Source organism: Hyla sarda, chromosome 4 (assembly GCF_029499605.1).
Source record: "Hyla sarda isolate aHylSar1 chromosome 4, aHylSar1.hap1, whole genome shotgun sequence".
Taxonomy (NCBI): Eukaryota; Metazoa; Chordata; class Amphibia; order Anura; family Hylidae; genus Hyla; species Hyla sarda.
The window spans coordinates 303,605,430-303,625,349 of NC_079192.1; the positions used below are offsets into that span (position 1 = coordinate 303,605,430).

The 19,920-nt window shown below is 39.8% G+C and overlaps 1 protein-coding gene across 1 annotated transcript in view; it reads right to left on the minus strand.

The window, feature by feature from the left end:
• Positions 1-3,677: 3,677 nt before the first annotated feature.
• Positions 3,678-19,920, minus strand: part of LOC130369446 (ovomucoid-like) — an 80,253-nt gene continuing 64,010 nt past the window's right edge. Inside the window, exons 6-11 of the mRNA XM_056574736.1 lie at positions 16,354-16,399; positions 15,123-15,238; positions 12,952-12,997; positions 9,840-9,949; positions 7,854-7,899; positions 3,678-3,811 (exon numbers count right to left, since the gene is read on the minus strand). Of these exons, the coding sequence (XP_056430711.1) occupies positions 3,782-3,811; positions 7,854-7,899; positions 9,840-9,949; positions 12,952-12,997; positions 15,123-15,238; positions 16,354-16,399 (394 nt within the window). The 3' untranslated portion in view covers positions 3,678-3,781. The remainder of the gene's footprint in view (positions 3,812-7,853; positions 7,900-9,839; positions 9,950-12,951; positions 12,998-15,122; positions 15,239-16,353; positions 16,400-19,920) is intronic.

Consider the following 19,920-nt stretch of genomic DNA (forward strand, 5'->3'; position numbering starts at 1 on the left):
CTGAACAAATGCCCAGTGTATAAACATTTGCTATGAAGCATACATTAAAACTTGCATAACAGCATTTGCATGTGTTACATATAGCATGTGTGTCAAAGATTTCAATGCAGATTTAACCCCTAAAGGACACACAACCCATTTTAGCCTTGAGGTAAATTTTAGCCTTGAGTCAATTTAAATGTTTTTTTGTTTGTTTGTTTTTTCCCTGTCATTTAAGAAGCCATAACACATTTATTTTTCCATTCACAGACCTATTTGAGGGCTTGTTTTTTGCATGACCAATTTCACTTTATAATGACTCTTTTCACTTTACCATAAAATGTACAGAGAAACAAAATATATTCTGTGTGGCAGGACATTGAAAAGAAAACCACTATTTTGCAAATTTTGGGTGGGGTTGTTTTCATGCTATGCCCTTTACAGTAACACTGACAGGGTATCTTTATTCTGTGGGTCAATATGATTAAAATGCTACCCATGTTTACCTTGTTTTCCATTATTATACTGCTTTTATAAAAAAGTATTTTTAGGGTGTATTCACAGGGGAGAGCATCCGCACCATATTTGATGCCATAGATGTGCTGCCGGCACACACGGTAGAGGAAGCTCCTTGCTGCTGCTGTAGCCCTCTGTGTGTCTGCTCCCACTGGCAGTCACAAGTGGACACACAGAGCTATGGCAGCAGGATGCTCGCTCTGCCGTAACTGTGTGTCCCAGCAGCCCATCCATGTCGTCAAATATGAACTCCCGTGTAAGTACACCCTTAAATAGTTTTTTAATCCTTGAAAACCCCTTTGCAGTTTGATTGTTTAAATTCACAGCATGCCAACAGTCTACTGCACTTTTTCATGTTCTTTATGAATGGAGTTTATTTAAACCCATTCCATCTGCATTGTGCTGTACTTTATGGTGAGCAGTAACTTACACCATAATGTACATTAACACCAAGGGGATTCTGTGAGCTCAGAATCAGAGCCTACCAAATCAGCAGTGGGAGCCAGTTGTCAAATACTCCAACCACAACCCCATAGATGCAGTTAGTACAGGATCCCTCTGTTTTCTCAATGCGATCGCAGGGTTCCGTGGGTTGCCATGGTAGCCGGATGTCAAACTAATTTAGTAAATTATTGTGAAAATTTGTAAATTTGCTGCAAAATTTCTCAGCCCTCTAAGGTCCCAAAAAAGTAAAAGGACATTTACCATATGATGGCAATATAAAGTAGACATTGGCCCTCATTTACTTAGAAAATCGGGTTGTAAGTCTATCTTGCTTTCTTACCCGACTGCTTTTTCCCCCTGGTATTTATTATTATGTCGCATCCTGTTTGTCGCACTGGGTTTTGTAGGTTTTGGTTTCCAACTCCTGTTGGGAAAAAATCCAAAACAATTCAACAAATTCTGGTTGGAAACATTTATAAATACGTGGGAAAGCTCAGAAAAGTCGGGTTACGCCCCTTTTTCGGGTTTGGGAGAATCCACATCGGGTCCGTCGGGAAAAAATGTTGCAGACAAAGATGCGCCAGAAAAACCCGACAAAACAATCGGGTTTAGAATAGTAAATGAGGGCCATTATGTAAATGTGAATTATTATCTGATTTATGTGACTTGAATATAACATTTAAAAAAATGCCAATTTTTCCAATATTTTATTATTTTTATTACAAGTAATAACTGATGGCATAGACCAAAATTTTCCACTAACAAAAAGTACAATATGTCAGGAAAAAATAACCTCAGAATTACTAAGGTACAAAGTTATTAGCACACAAAGTGAGAAAGGTCAGATTTAAATTTCTGTGCCGATTCGTAATTGGAATCCAGCAGGGAGAATTCTCTGCAGCAGAGTCCCATTGAATTCAACGGGATTCTGCTCCGCTGAGCACACAGCGGAATTTAAGTGCCAGATGTTTCCATCATGGAAATTCCATTTTTCATGTCCACACAAAGAATGACCATGTGCTTCCATAGGCCATGTTCGCACAGCATAACATTTGTGGAATGTCCGTCTGGAAAAAATTGGCACACATTTTGCAAATAGTGGGTGCCGGCAAAATATGCCGGCACTAGAATAGCTTAAAAGTGCGCCATCTCCACTCAGAGAAGTAAAATCAACTCTTTCCACAGAGGCCGGAATTAGGATTTCTGCGGCAGATGTTTGCGCCATGGAAATGCCACTGTGTGTTTGGTGCAGCAGAATCCTATTGAAAGCAATGGGACAATGCTGCAATGGAATTTCTGAGCTTGGAAATCCTGCCATGTGAACGTGGCCTCAAAAGGTTAATAATTTCCTCCCTATGTTGCCAATTTTAATTTGGATTTATTCACCAAACCCATTGCAATGCAACAGGGGGTAATTGTGGCAAAATCAGCAACATGTGCTTCATGCTATGGATTACAAACAAAAAGAGAAAACACATATTGATCCTTTTAGACTCTGTTTAAATTTCCCTTTTTATCACCGTTATATGCAGATCAGTGGCCAAAGGAAGATGTTAAATTAGTTTATACACCTAACCTATGTTATCTTAATAACATCAACTAACATGTGCAGTACAGCTGTCAGAGTTAAAATGTAACTTTTATCAACCTGATTCATTTCCTTGTGTAGGAGCTGTTTGCATGTCTTTATTGTGTGTATTATATGTAAAAATTATAATTTATCAGTCAGTTTATCTGTCTAGAGGTGTTGACTCAGGAACCTTGGGACAAAATGTTAGCCTCAGCATGGATGAGGGCAAGGAAAGAGAGGGAAGGGCAGAGAAAGTGGGCAGAGGAGGGGAGAGGAGGCAGGGAGGGGAGACGAGGGGAGGGGAGAATAGGGCAGGGGAGGGGAGAAGAGAGCAGGGCAGAAGAGGGGAGGGCAGAAGAGGGGAGGGCAGGAGAAGAGAGAAGAGGGGAGGGCATGGGAGGGGAAGGGAAAAGAGAAGAGGGGAGGGCAGTGGAGGGGAGACAAGGGGCAAGAGCCTGCATTGCCAAAATGGCTTTGTTAAATGCCTTGACTTGGAAATCATGCTTCCCTGCAAAAGCTGCTGCTTTCACACTTTTTGTGTAGCCTCTGAGGCACCCTGGTTGGGAAACAGTGCTTTATACAGATGCCGAGTGTTGGGGGCCTGAGTGCAAATGCAACCACTGTAAACCATATAGCTAAATACCTGAATACAACTAGGTATTCTATGACTTATTGCTACTGAATGTAGTGTGTGCAAATTCACTCTCCTTGAGAAGAAAAAAATGTCTCACACAAGCCAAAACTCCAGTTGGCCGGATATGTCTTAGACTCTGTGGGCGTCTTATTTTTATAGCAGAGACCTAACAGTGTTTGGGGATTATTCTCAGGCAAAGTCTGAGAACCTATAGTCAGCACTGACAGAATAGATTCATCAGCATGGGTGTAGACTCATGGGTGTAGATTCTGTTGGCTTGTCCTTGTGAAAATTTAAAGATGGACATTCCACAGACAGCAGGTGGGGGCAGATCATGTTCTCACTAGGACAGCTCAGAAATGCGTTTTCTCCATAGACGGCAATGCATTTGCTAGCGGATTCCACAGAAAGAATTGACAAGTTCTCATTTAGTAATGCTTTGTAATGCTTTGAATTACGTGTTACAAAAATGTGCATGTGAAATGTGTTTATGGAAAATGCCCATACGTTTTCTTTCATTTTTATAGAATCAAACACAAGGTTAAGCCTTTCGATTTATTGCAGTTTTTTTTGTCATACAATGATGATAAATGCAAATATGCTTCATGAATTAATGTTTGTTTGTTGTTTAACAATCTTTATCTGACATTAACATCAGCCTGGCTTTCCTGTAAAATAACAAGCAAGAAAAGGGTTAGCATCAATATTTTTTAATATACTTATTTTGCCTTGACATATTAGTACACATCACACAATATGCTATATGCCGTGGAATCCCATTGACAGCAGTTCAGTGGTGTGACCCCAGACTAAATCTTGGAATAATCCCTTTGAGAGTCTACTCCTTGGTCTTTCCCCCCTGCCCGCCTGGCAACCTCTGCAAAGCTGAACAGACACAGCATTTTTGTTTAAGGGTACATTCCCACACGGCGTATTTGCTGCGTATTTGCTGCTGCATATTTTATTTTCTCTGTTGAAGTCAATGGGTAGGAAAATACACAGCAGCAAATACGCAGCAAAATACGCCACGTGGGAATGCACCCTAAAGGAGAAAAAAAAGCACCAAAAACCTGCAGACAGATATTACCTAATTAGCTAGAAGTCAGTAGAGAAATATTGACCCTATAGTAGGGTTTTTAGGCACATTGTCAGTTTTCTAAACTGCAGCATGCTCTAGGTATGATTTCTTTTTTCTTTAATAGTGGTGTTGTTTCTCTCATAGTCATGTGTGCATATATGTTGGCATTTTTCTGATGTTTCTTTTTCCCAATTTTCTCAATAAAAATCCTTGAGTTACATGATGAAAGAATCACATGACATGACAGGAGAAAAAAATATATTTTTGTGGGTTTTTTTCAAGCAAAAAAAAGTTGTGTGTTTGTAACCCAATACAGTGAGGCTACGTTCACACGGCGGAATGTTTGTGCAGAACTCCGCCGGATTATGCAAATGTGAGGAATGTCCACACATGTTTTCCGTGCAGACATTTTACATCTTGTGAACATGGCCTTAGGGTTCTTTCACATGGTGGAATTTCCAGCCAAACATTCTGCAGGCAGCAGGCATTGGCAGAACGAGCCAGCACTAGGACCACTTGGAAATCCCCATCGCCCTTAACAGGAATGCATTTCCACGCAGAAACTACTGCTGTGTGTTAACATACCCTAAGGGCCTGTCTACACTGCTGAATCTCTTGAGATATTCCAGTCAGAGATTCTGTCTGCAGCGAACACCAACAAAATGATTGATGGTTGGATCACGTACATGTGCGGAGTCTCCATAGATGGCACTGCAGTCCAGGGAAATTCAGCCAAAAGAATGAACATATTAAATCTTTTTGTGGGTCCTAAATCTTGAATTTCCACTGAGAAACTTTCCATAGCGGAAGATCTGAATTGTGATTGGTGCGCCAGAATCTAAGGCTGCTTTCACACTATGAAAAGTACCCGTTATATAATGCCCGTTATAAAATAGCGGGCAATCGCGGGGTTAAACTGCCATTGACTGATGTTAGAAAATCCCTTTATAGTCTATGGGATTTTTCTAATAGCCGTTTTAACCCGTTATTAATAACGGACGTTATTTTATGACGGGTGATAGTAACGGGAGAATTAGTGCATGCACTATTTCTCCCGTTCATTCGCCCGTCAAAAAATAACGGCCATTGTTAAGAACGGGGCGATAACGAGTTAAAACGGCTATTAGAAAAATCCCATTGACTAACGTCCAGCGCTCAGAGTAGGAGAATTTGCAGAATAGTTTCAGGTAGTCATAAAAAGCAGAGTGATGGTTCACTTACTTCACTTGGGGGGAGTGTAAGATCAGGTCTCACATACTATCCCCCCTCCAGGAAAGCATATAGGTAATGACCAGTAGAAGTCCTCACATATCAAAAGGGTTTTAACAGCAACGCGTTTCGGAGGTCATATATATAGCCTCCTCTGAAGAAGGAGGCTATATATATATGACCTCCGAAACGCGTTGCTATTAAAACCCTTTTGATATGTGAGGACTTCTACTGGTCATTACCTATATGCTTTCCTGGAGGGGGGATAGTATGTGAGACCTGATCTTACACTCCCCCCAAGTGAAGTAAGTGAACCATCACTCTGCTTTTTATGACTACCTGAAACTATTCTGCAAATTCTCCTACTCTGAGCGCTGGTCTTTTTCTATATTTGTTTATATTCTTTGCTACGGATTCCCTATGGGTCTTCCGGAATACCTTGCGCACTCCTGAAAGGGATGTCCTTGTGTCAGAAATTGGGAGATTAATATCACGTTTGAAGAGGACCCAGGGTGTTTGTGGGGGATTACACACCTAGTGTGACCCCCACTCACACCGGGTGAGTAACACACACCTCATTTCATACATTTTGGGATTAGAGCGCCGCCTTCTTTTTATTAATATACTGTATCTCATTGACTAACGTCCGTTAGTGATTTTCTAATGGCAGTTTAACCCCACGATCGCCCGCTATTTTATAACGGGAGTTATATAAAGGGTACTTTTCATAGTGTAAAAGCAGCCTAATTGAAAACAATGAGACTCCAAACACCTTCAAAAAAAGATATATTGATATAAAAAAATACGGCAAATAGAAAGTTCTTAACTCATTAAGGACCCGGGGTTTTTCAGTTTTTTTGCATTTTCGTTTTTTCCTCCTTAATCAGAACTCTTTCAATTTTGCACCTAAAAATCCATATGATGGCTAATTTTTTGTGCCACCAATTCTACTTTGTAATGACAGTCATTTTACCCAAAAATCTATGGTGAAACGGAAAAAAAATCATTGGGAGACAAAGTTGAAAAAAAATTTGGTAAATATGACACCTTCTCCTTATTCTGTAGGTCCATATGATTAAAATTATACCCTACTTAGGCTGCATTCACATCTCTATTTTACATTACGGGTGCCGGATACGGCTGGGGGAGGGGCAAACCAGGCTCTCCCGTACCCCAGCCGGACCAGCACTGAACTCTATTTACTTTAATGAGCCAACCGGAGTCAAACGGTGACTCCGGTCGGCTCATACTACGGTTTGAGGTCCGGTCACAAAACCAGATACGGGTCAAAAATGAGCTGACCGGAGTCACCATTTGACACCGGTCGGCTCATTAAAGTAAATGGAATTCAGCGCTGGTACGGATCGGGGTACGGGAGAGCACGGTTTGCCCCTCCCCCAGCCAGATGTAAAAACGAGATGTGAATGCAGCCTTATATAGGTTTGATTTTGTCGTACTTCTGGAAAAAATCATAACTACATGCAGGAAAATTGATACGTTTAAAATTGTCATCTTCTGACCCCTATAAATGTTACATTTTTCCCTGTATGGGGCGGTATGAGGGCTAAGTTTTTGTGCCGTGATCTGCAGTTTTTAGTGGTACCATTTTTGTACTCATAGGACTTATTGATCGCTTTTTGTAAATTTTTTCATGATATTAAAAGTGAACAAAAATACACTATTTTGTACTTTGGAAAAAATTTTCGCGTACGCCATTGACCGTGCGGTATAATTAATGAAATATTATTATAATTCGGACATTTCCACACACAGCTATACCACATGTTTATTTTTATTTATACTGTTTTTTTTTTTAAATGGGAAAAGCGGGATGACTCAAACTTTTATTAGGGAAGGGGTTAAATGATCTTTATTCCCTTTTTTGTTTCCCTTTTTTTTTTGCAATGTTATAGCTCCCATAGGAGGCTATAACATTGCACACACTGATCTTTTACATTGATCAATGGTTTCTCATAGGAAACCATTGATCAATGATTCTGCCTCTTGACTGCTCATGCCTGGATCTCAGGCACTGAGCAGTCATTCGGCGATCGGACACCAGGAGGCAAGGTAAGGGACCCTCCTGCTGTGTCACAGCTGTTCGGGATGCCGGGATTTAGCCGCGGACATCCCGAACAGCCCCCTGAGCTATCCAGCAATGATTTACTTTCACTTTAGATGCAGCATTCAACTTTGAATGTCGCGTCTAAAGGGTTAATAGCACGCGGCACCGCGATCAGTTCACACACAGTTTTTCAGCTGCTATTTTGCCTTTGGTCTGTTGTTTTTTAAACCCATATAAGTATAAAAAGAGACTAAAACAACGGTGTGTTAACATAGCCTTAGAGTCATGTGAAAGTTGCCTAGCTGTGAAATTTAACAGTTAAAAGACAAAGCAGATAAAAAATAAATAAATAAATAACCTTCAGTTCGCATTCCCCATCAAATACAACCAGTAGGTTAGCATTCCTGCAATAAAAAACATGAAAATTATATCAATATCAAGTCTGGTTCGCATTTTCCAAGGACTGGCATGATAAATTTGGACTCTGTATGCACTAGTTATCAGGAGATGATGAACAGATTTAGCATATTTTTTGGTTGTTTTGATGCCAAAGTTGATTAAAAAGTGGCGCAAACGGTTTACACATCATTTTGATTTAAATTATAGTATAATATAATTTGCTTTGTTTTCACCATGCAAAAAGGCTAATTCATCACTTTTTAGTGTCACCACAGTACAAGTAGTATAAAAAGTGCCAAATTACAACAGAGTCCTTGTGGCATGTCCAATTTTTTTTTTTGTTTTGAAGTTGCATAAATTCGAAGAACTTGACAATTAAAAAAAACATTATAATTTTAATTATGAAATACATTTTCATATTAAAAACTTTCAAGTAATCTGTGAAATCATGTTTGTTTGTGTTTGTATTTCGCGTATCCATATGCCGGTCTGAAGTAAATTGCTGCCCCTCTAACCCACACCAGATTTAATGAGAGGTGCATGCCCTTCAATAAATCTGGTGCATGTCAGGTTGTCTGAACGACAGCTTAGGAATTATACATCAGCTCCTATCCAGCATAGATTTTCCTTACAACTTACACTTGCTTGCAGGGGTAAATTGTAGAACATTCAGTAAAGTGGACGGGCACACCCATTTTATGCCATGCTGCGCCTCCTGCCTGTCCACTTGCACAGTGTAGAACAAGCAAACAATTGCATTTTTTTAAGCAACATTAGGTTACTGATTTAGGGCTCATTCACACGGGCGTAAAATAAGCTGTGGATCCGCCGAAAATGGACCCCTACAGTGTGCTTCAGATTTGCCTTCTCGGAGCAGCAATCCGCCGCTACAAACAGACACACTGCGATGGGCGAGTCGCAGTATACTCACACACATCGCGGCTTCTCTCAGCCTAGCTCAGGGAGCAGGGGGAGAGGTCAGCAATGTGTGAGAGTACACCACGCATGCCTACGGCCTCTCGCACATCGCAGCAGTGTCTGCTCATAGTGGCGGTTTGCAGCTCCAAGCAGGTACATCTGGAGGCACACTTTAGGGATCTATTGTCAGCGGATCCACAGCATAAAATACGCTGTATAGGATTTATCCCTGGCAACAACTTCTTGTCACACCATGGTTTAGGCTAGGGCTAGATGGCAAATTTCTTCACCTGACATGAAGATTCTGAATGCTGCTTTGCGACCTTGCATGAAACGATTGTCATTATAGTTGTTTTGCTAACAATACCTTCATTGGTAAATTGTTGGACACAGGTCATAAGTCAAACACAATTTTGTTACTACAGACATCAGTGCTTTTTCTGTGTTTAATCCTTAATGTCATCAGGCGTACATGTACACCCTTGTTGTATCAGATTTAATGCACCAGGGTGTAAATGTAAGCCCTGGAGCATTAAGTGACTATGAAGAGAGCGCAGGAGCTGCACTCACTTTCTAGGCGATGAGTGCCGGATACTATCAAATAAGATAGCAAATAAGTGTCGAACTGCTGGGGCCCCCTGTGAACTCCTGTACGGGTTTGTTTTACTTACCCGTCCTGGGTGCAGTACGGCTCCTGCCTTCCTGGACGTGGGTAACTGACATAGTGATGTTCTGTCTCAGACGGTGATTGGATGAATGTGCCATGACTTGCCCATGCTCAGGAAGGTGGGAACTGGAGAGTGCAGAGGACGAGTAAGTAGGATGGGCCATACACAGGAGATAGACAGCAGGGGGCCCCAGTGGTCAGAAAAGTGTCTGATAAGTTTAGTTCCCCGGAGTACCCCTTTAAGATTTTTTTTAATGGAAGTAATTAAAAAAATCTGTATAACTTTCTGCCACCAGTTGATTTAAACATTTTTTTTCCTCCAGAGTACCCCTTTAAGGGGTTAACCTCTGAAACACTCACCTTTTCTTAGCATTGCAAAAAACACATTTGTTGGAATAGGTAACAGCATCAGATCCGCAGACTGGTTTATAAATTCTATTGCAAGCTCCTCCAACTCCATGGCATTCATCCTGAATGAGTGAGAAAGTGTTCAGCGTCACAAAGTTTAAAGGGGTACTCCAGTGGAAAACATTTTTTTTTAAATCAACTGGTGCCAGAAAGTTAAACAGATTTGTAAATTATTTCTATTAAAAAATCATTACTGTTCCAGTAATTTTTAGCAGCTGTTTGCTACAGAGAAAATTGTTTTTTGTCTTGTCCACAGTGCTCTCTGCTGACACCTGATGCCCGTATCAGGAATTGTCAAGAGCAGGAGAAAATCCCCATAGCAAACCTATGCTGCTCTGGACAGTTCCTGACATGGACAGAGGTGTCAGCAGAGAGCACTGTGGATATGACAAAAAAGAAATTCAAAAAGAAAATAATTTCTTCTGTAGTATACAGCTGCTAAAAAGTACTGGAAGGATAAAGATTTTTTTAATAGAAGTCATTTACAAATCTGTTTAACTTTCTGGCATCAGTTCATTAATCAGTTCCACCGGAGTACCCCTTTAATGGTTTTATGTTGTACTACCAAGAAATGACAGGGGTTGTCTAGGACTATTTTTCGATATCTCTCTAATTCATTGACAATTATAATAGAGCTTAAAGATTTAATGTGCTGAAAAAAACCCTCTCCCTGCGGTATGTCACAGAGCTTGGCGCCGCGCCGCCCCCCCCTGTGCACACACTGCAGTAGTGATCAGTCAGTACATTACCTATATGGGACAGCTGTACACAATACAGATATTGATACATTCCTATAGCTGGTCATGATAAACAATATGTCATTATGTGACTTTTCATGTGAATGTTGAAAAAGAAATTTGACTTAACCTTCACAAGACTAAAGAAACGAAAAATAAATGATTCATATACCGTAATTTTTATAACTAGCCAAAAAAAAAACACTAGGTACAGTAATATTGAGTGACTATTGTTTACTGATTACTTGGGTAATATGCATTGTCATTTTTTTTAACCTTATGAACTATTTAATCTAATTTATGGGGATAAAATGTTGATCCAGGGATTTATTATGATGAATCAGGAAGGAATTTTCTCCCTGGTATGGGGCAATTAGCATTCGCATCATATGGGTTTTTTGTCTTCCTCTGGATCAACAGAGTAAGGATATAGGTTGAAGTTGGTTTACTTTCTTTTTTAACATCATGAACTATGTTACTATGTAGCGAAGGGCTAAGGCCCAGAAGCAGCCTCCCATTGTTTTCAATTGGATTCTGCAGTACCATTCACACTACAGAATTTCCCCATCTTGGAAATTCCAGATCCCAGAATGAACATGTTCATTCCTTTTGGTGGAATTCGTTCTGAAATGCATTGCCATCTATTGAGACAGAGTAGTCCTAGCGCTAGCTTGTCTGTTAGTGTCTGCTACAGATGAAATTTCATAGTGTGAATGGGCTCTTACAATGAATCAAATGTTCCTTTAAAATGCCTAAATCTTATGCTATACCATGTAAAAAAAGAATAAAGTGCCTGTAAAAAGTAATACATATAATCCAGCCTTGTGACAAAATTACACCAAAATAAGGAAAGGGGAGAAGGAAAGCAAAAAAAAAAGAACCCCTTTATACTTACTCCACTTGTCTCTCCTTCAGCACCACCACTTATTCAAACGGCAAGTACACATGATCCCTGAGGCCAGTCATTGACTGTAACATCCTGTTCACAGTGTAGGGCAGTGTTACCCAACCAGTGTGACTGCAAAACTACAACTTTCAGGATGCTCAGACAGCCAAAGGGACGCTGGAAGTTGTATTTTTGCAACAGCTGGAGGCACATTGGTTAGGAAACACTGGTGTTGGGTGATATTACAGGGGCACTTCAGCTAAGAATTCTGAATGCTGAAGTAGTGCTAAATGAATGGCAAGCAAAGGCGTAAGTATGGGATTCTTTTTTTTTGTTCCACGAATTTCTGCCATGGACTAATTTTGGCACAAGGATGGAAAACTCCTTTAAAAACAAATACATATAATAACATTATATTTTTTGTATTTTTGCACTTGGAATGGAAGAGGCTTAGTATACACAGAAGAAAATTGTTGAGTTTATCATCTGCATAAAACATATTTCTGCATGCTAAAAAATGGCGCAAGTATACTCCACTCCCAAGGTGGTATAGGATGTGGGAAGTTCGTTGGACATGCTTTTAAAAAATTAATGTACTTTATTATTTTGTGTTCTTAAATTAACTTTTATTATTAGACTTTAAACTAAATGAATTATTAGACTTTAAACTAAATGAATGAAAAAATTGGTGCTCAAAAGTGGTTTAAAATTACATGTAGTATATGCCCATACTGATCATATTAACAGGTGGAACACCACTCTCATATGTAGTAGTAGTGGGAAATACGTATGTTAGCCCACTTAGATTGTCATATATCTCATGCGTTTAAAAACGTTAGATGCCTCCCCTACATGTTTCGGTGAAACATCACCGTCATCAGGAGGTGTGGCAACACCTCCTGATGACGGTGATGTTTCACCGAAACATGTAGGGGAGGCATCAAACATTTTTAAACGCATGAGATATATGACAATCTAAGTGGGCTAACATACGTATTTCCCACTACTACTACATATGAGAGTGGTGTTCCACCTGTTAATATGATCAGAATGGGCATATACTACATGTAATTTTAAACCACTTTTGAGCACCAATTTTTTCATTCATTTAGTTTAAAGTCTAATAATAAAAGTTATGTTTTAGGGAATCCTAACATATAGGGATATCTGTACCCCAGGCTATGTGCTCTGGGGTAATTGTGTTTCATAATTGATCAGATCCCGGATTGTCCTTTTAGGGGGACACTTGTGATTAGTGTTCTTAACCATTAAAATTAGACACAGGCACCCCACCAGAAAAACTATGCAAACAAAAAGAAAAATTGGGTAAATTTTTACGCAAAGGATAAGCCTCCCTCTTAGGGTACAGTCACACAAAGCATTTTAGCCTCACAAATATTTTTCTCAGAATTTGCTTAAAATAGAAATTAAAAAAAATAACCTTTTCTTCACATACACCCTCAGATATAAACAGTAGGCCAGCATTTCTAAAAATAAAAACATAAAAAAGGTGTTAATATTACATTTGGTTCAAAATCTTCCAAGGCCTGCCATGATTTACCTGGATACTGTAAGCACTAGTTATCTGGACAAGGGGGCACATTTAACAAAACCTGTCCAGAGGAAAAATTGCTGAGTTGCCCATGGCAACCAAATAGCTCGCTTCTTTCATTTTTCAGAAGCCTTTTCAAAAATGAAAGAAGAAATCTGATTGGTTGCTATGGGCAACTCGTGGAAAGGTTTTGATAAATCTCCCCCACTGTTTTTACTCTGGACCCTGTTCACACAATTTACCTAAACATAACTTGCTGTCATTTTGAAGACCACAAAATGCTGTAAGTAAATGGAAACATTTAGGGAGGCATTTATTATATTCCGCACAGATCAGTAAAAATGTGTAAAAATAGTTTGTGCAAAAGTGTGCAACTTGTTAACAAACTAGACATTTACCCATAGAGCAAACATGTTTGTTCTTTGAGTGGAATTTCGCGGGTTTGACTGCATTGCCGTCTTGAAGATGATTATGGCGGAGCCAGTTGCAAGCGGACATTCAGCCACCAGAATTCTGCTGTCTGAATGTCCGCAGCATGAACCAGCCCTAATGAGGACATGAATTGTTGTTTCATGGGGAATGCAAGTATTAGGAGGGCCCACAGGTCGGATGGCCACTAAATGGCCACTGTCCTTTGTAAAAACTTTGTCTAAGCAACAAGGTCTGAGTTTTCCCCTGTTCAGGAGAACGAGCTAGGAGAAGTTTGCGCTCAGCCTGTTCTCTCCCAGCTCCATTTCACATGTGGGAGACAAACTTGCCATGTAAGTCTATAAGCCTGTCTAAATCACGTGATACGGAACTGGAAGAAGAGCATGCGGCAGCACAGACTTCTCCCGGCTCGTACTTCTAATCAGAGGAGGTCTGAACACTCAGACCACCGCCGATCAAACTTTTGACATGTGAAAACTTTTTAGAAATGATAAATACACCACTGCACAAAAGTAGAATATACTATCTACTCTGCTTATATGGTATGGACTTTGTGATATGCTGCTATGCATTATTAGTTCATGGCTGCAGTGCAAAGACAAAATGTAGGTCCTCTTGGTGATATTTTCCTGGCTATTCGTACTTTTTTATGTCTATGAGTCATAACACAGTGGGGGACATATTCAAGAACAACTGTAATCTCTGTTACAATATCAGTCACATTTTCACCTCTTGTACTGCTTTTAAAATATGGGAACATTCCCTTTAATGCCACTTTTGTTTTTTTTGTGTCACTTTTGGGGTTTTCCACATCAAACATGTCAGTGGTGGGTGACAAATTGTAAATCTCGAAAAAATTCCTGTGGGATCAAGGTAATATCACGTAATTTACCATGCTTATGCTTTTAGTGCCCAGACAATCGACAACTAAGAGGTAACATTACTAAGGGTAAAGTTGAGGTGGACTAACCTTTAAGCACACAGCCCGTTTTCACCTTGTGGACACATCCAATTTTAATATTTGCATTTTTGCTTTCTCCTCCTCACCATTTAAGAGGGATAACCTTTTTTTTTTCCATCGACAAACCAGGGCTAAGGAGAAGGTAAGGAGAATTTCGGCCACAATCTGGACTCATTGTATCCCTGCAATCGTGCCGTGGGTGGTCTGATGAGTATCATGAAGCCCCCTTAATTGTTTAGATGCCTTGATCAGTATGGATATTGACATCTAATGGGTAATGGTGGACATAAGTGTGATCGCTGAAGTCTGCTATCAGCAGCAACTCCCCGGTTGCTGATAGCAGCCGGGACCGACAGTCTATAAAGCAAGCGCAGCTCCAGCACTTTCTTCATAGATGTATAAATATATGTACGTAACTGTGCACCAAATACTAGAGCACAGCAACTATTGAAAAACCGACGTGTAACCTTTGGTGGAAACTTTTCGTGTGTGAAACACAATAATTTTGACACAAAAAGTTCTTAATATGTTTCCTACTTTATTTGTTTTTGATTTCAACTGCATTGTATGTTTTGACCATACATTGTTGCATAGGCAAATACCAGTGATTTATATTATAAACCTGAGGCAAGTTTCTGTCCTTTCTATTTTTAACCTCTATAACACTCACTGTTTCTTAGCACTGCAAAAACCGCACTTGTTGGGATAGGTAGCACCATCAGATCCACAGACTGGTCTATAGTCCAATGTACAAACATCTCCATATGTTTGGCATTCATCCTGGGGCTGTTTATTTTGAATCAGTGAGAAAATAAGTGTAAAATGAGATGTAAAACATTACTGACAGAGAGAATGTTATTTCTTATACCAAAGAATTAAAGGGCTTGTCTAGCATTGTTATTTTTTATTTATAGAGGTTATCCAGGGATAGAAACAAAAAAGATAATTTTTCCAAGAATGTTTATATCCCTGTATAACCCCTTTAACTCTTTAATTCAGGACAAAAACAATAATAATAAGACTTTTCTACTTATCGGAATGGAAAACCTTTCCTTGCAACGTTATCTCCCCGCTCTGCATACTCATTGCAGTGATGTTTAGTCCATATATCACCTTCTCTGCCCTCTCCTAGCCTGTGCAATGTAAGGGACAGCCATACAAAGAACAAAAACTGTTTTCCCTTCTATAGCTGCACATGTACAGTATGGAAAAACAAATTGATTACCAAAAATATCCATATAAGAAATGGAATACAAATATTTATATTAAAATTTCTACTTTAAAAGGGGTTGTCCGGGGACATAATATGTGATCTTAACCTACCACGATGTCCCACAGCTGTCAATCCAATGCTTCATGGTCAGAAATACAGATGTGAAATATTGACCATAATTGTGCCATGTGTTCACCCACACTAAACCCAATATACTGGGTTATAGTGTGGTGAACAGGAGTCCGATGAGGGGTCACTGACTAAAATACGTACCTTAGGTCTGGAGATATGTCCCACCGAATATCAGCTGCTATATTCTCTGAATTGCACACCGATGGCTGCCCCAATGGCTCAATTTGAATATTCATTGTCTGTGACTCCACCTTCTTGTGATGGGAAGTCGCTGGCCACGTGAGCGCATGTGCCGACTGAGCGCTCACATAGACAAACAATACAAATGGAAATTGATCCAGCAGGGCCCGCCTCCAGTACGCAATTCACAGAATATAGCAGCAGATCTTTAATGGGACATATCTCTAAGGTACATATTGAAGTCGAACTCCTGTTCACTTACACTATAACCCAGTGTATTGGGTTTAGTTTGATCGAAAAGGCTGATCATCTTCCTTTAAAGGGAAAGTTTAAGACATAGCAGATAAAGTATAATACAAATAATAAATAAATGTACCTTTATGTGGCATTTACTCTCAGATACAAGCACTAGGCCGGCAATCCTGCAATAAAAAACATGGAAATCAATGTAGAAGAAGAACAAGTGGCACAACTAGTAACCACAGGGTCTAAAACAAAGGATACAGTGCAGGTGTGGGTTTTTTCTATGTTTGCTCAAAAACATGGAAATGGTGTCAATATTAAATTTGGTTCCAAACTTCCAAGGACTGACATAATTTATCTGGATGCTGTATACACTAGTTATCTTGCTGCCATCCTTTAATGTCAGTAAATGGAAATATTTATTGATACTATCTAGAGACAGAAAACCTTTTCTATGTGCTGTTCATTTAAGGGGTACTCCGCTGGAAAACTTTTTATTTATTTTTTTATCAGCTGATGCCAGAAAGTTAAACAGATTTGTAAATTACTTCTATTTAAAAATCTTAATCCTTCCAGTACTTATCAGCTGCCGTATGCTCCACAGGAAGTTAATTTTTTTTAACTTCCTTTCTGTCTGACCACAGTGCTCTCTGCTGACACCTCTGTCCATTTTGGGAACTGTCCAGAGTAGAAGCAAATCCCGATATCAAACCTCGCCTGCTTTGGACAGTTCCTGACACAGACAGTGGTGTCAGCAGAGAGCACTGTGGTCAGACAGAAAGGAAGTTCCAAAAGAAAAGATCTTCCTGTGGAGAATACAGCAGCTGATAAATACTGGAAGGATAAAGATTTTTAAATAGAAGTAATTTATGAATCTGTTTAACTTTCTGGCATCAGTTGATTAAAAAAAAATGTTTTCAAGCGGAGTACCCCTTTAAATGAATCAGAAATGTCCATAGTAAAGAGCCTTAGACTGGATTTACTAAGCAAAACATTTCCTTAACCCCTTCAGGACCAAGCCCATTTTGGCCTTAAGGACCAGAGCGTTTTTTGCACATCTGACCACTGTCACTTTAAACATTAATAACTCTGGAATGCTTTTAGTTATCATTCTGATTCCGAGATTGTTTTTTCGTGACATATTCTACTTTAACATAGTGGTAAATTTTTGTCGATACTTGCATCCTTTCTTGGTGAAAAATCCGTAAATTTGATGAAAAATTTGAAAATTTTGCATTTTTCTAACTTTGAAGCTCTCTGCTTGTAAGGAAAATGTATATTACAAATAAAAAAATTTTTTATTCACATATACAATATGTCTACTTTATGTTTGCATCATAAAAGTGACGAGTTTTTACTTTTGGAAGACACCAGAGGGCTTCAAAGTTCAGCAGCAATTTTCCAATTTTTCACAAAATTTTCAAACTCACTATTTTTCAGGGACCAGTTCAGGTGTGAAGTGGATTTGAAGGGTCTTCATATTAGAAATACCCCACAAAAGACCCCATTATAAAAACTGCACCCCCCAAAGTATTCAAAATGACATTCAGTCATCATTTTAACCCTTTAGGTGTTTCACAGGAATAGAAGCAAAGTGAAGGAGAAAATTCACAATCTTCATTTTTTACACTCGCATGTTCTTGTAGACCCAATTTTTGAATTTTTACAAGGGGTAAAAGGAGAAAATGTATACTTATATTTGTAGCCCAATTTCTCTCGAGTAAGCACATACCTCATATGTCTATGTAAATTGTTCGGCGGGCGCAGTAGAGGGCTCAGAAGGGAAAGAGCGACAAGGGGATTTTGGAGAGTACGTTTTTCTGAAATGGTTTTTGGGGGGCATGTTGCATTTAGGAAGCCCCTATGGTGCCAGAACAGCAAAAACCCCTCACATGGCATACCATTTTGGAAACTAGACCCCTTGAGGAACATAACAAGGAATAAAGTGAGCCTTAATACCCCACAGGTGTTTTTCACGACTTTGGCATATGTAAAAAAAAAAAATTTTTTTTTTCACTAAAATGTGTGTTTCCCCCCAAATTTCACATTTTTCCAAGGGTTAATAGCAGGAAATACCCCCAATATTTGTAACCCCTTCTCTTCTGAGTATGGAGGTACCCCATAAGTTGACCTGAAGTGCACTATGGGCGAACTACAATGCTCAGAAGAGAAGGAGTCATATTTGGCTTTTTGAGAGCAAATTTTGCTCGGGGGGCATGTCGCATTTAGGAAGCCCCTATGGTGCCAGAACAGCAAAAAAAAAACACATGGCATACCATTTTGGATACTAGACCCCTTGAGGAATGTAACAAGGAATAAAGTGAGCCTTATTACCCCACAGGTGTTTCACGACTTTTGCATATGTAAAAAAAGAAAATAAAATTTCCACTAAAATGTGTGTTTCCCCCCAAATTTCACATTTTTGCAAGGGTTAATAGCAGGAAATACTCCCCAATATTTGTAACCCCTTCTCTTCTGAGTATGAAGGTACCCCATAAGTGGACCTGAAGTGCACTATGGGCGAACTACAATGCTCAGAAGAGAAGGAGTCATATTTGGCTTTTTGAGAGCAAATTTTGCTCGGGGGCATATCGCATTTAGGAAGCCCCTATGGTGCCAGAACAGCAAAAAAAAAAACACATGGCATACCATTTTGGAAACGAGACCCCTTGAGGAACGTAACAAGGGATACAGTGAGCATTTGCCCCCCACTGGTGTCTGACAGATCTTTGGAACAGTGGGCTGTACAAGTTTTCATTTTCACAGACCACTGTTCCAAAGATCCGTCAGACACCAGTGGGGTGTAAATTCTCACTGCACCCCTCATTACATTCCGTGAGGGGTGTCATTTCCGAAATGGGGTCACATGTGGGGTTTTGTTTTTTTTGCGTTTGTCAAAACCGCTGTAACAATCAGCCACCCCTGTGCAAATCACCTCAAATGTACATGGCGCACTCTCCCTTCTGGGCCTTGTTGTGCGCCCCCAGAGCACTTTGCGCTCACATATGGGGTATCTCTGTAGTCGGGAGAAATTGTGTTACAAATTTTGGGGGGCTTTTTTCCCTTTTACCTCTTGTGAAAATGTAAAGTATAGGGCAACATCAGCATGTTAGTGTAAAAAATTTAATTTTTTTACACTAACATTCTGGTGTAGACCCCAACATTTCCTTTTCATGAAGGGTTAAAGAAGAAAAAGCCCCCCAAACCTTGTAACGCAATTTCTCCCGAGTACGGCGATACCCCATATGTCGCCCTAAACTGTTGCCTTGAAATACGACAGGGCTCCAAAGTGAGAGCGCCGTGCGCATTTGAGGCATAAATTAGGGATTTGCATAGGGGTGGACATAGGGGTATTCTACGCCAGTGATTCCCAAACAGGGTGCCTCCAGCTGTTGCAAAACTCCCAGCATGCGTGGACAGTCAACGGCTGTCCGGCAATACTGGGAGTTGTTGTTTTTCAACAGCTGGAGGCTCTGCTTTGGAAATAGTGGTGTACCGGACGTTCTTATTGGGGGAGGGGGGCTGTGTAGGGGTATGTGTATATGTAGTGTTTTTAACTTTTTATTTTATTTTGTGTAGGTGTAGTGTAGTGTAGTGTAGTGTAGTGTTTTTAGGGTACAGTCACATGGGCGGGGGATTACAGCGAGTCTCCCAGCGCAAAATTTGCTGCATCTCAAGATGCGAGAAACCCACTGTAAAA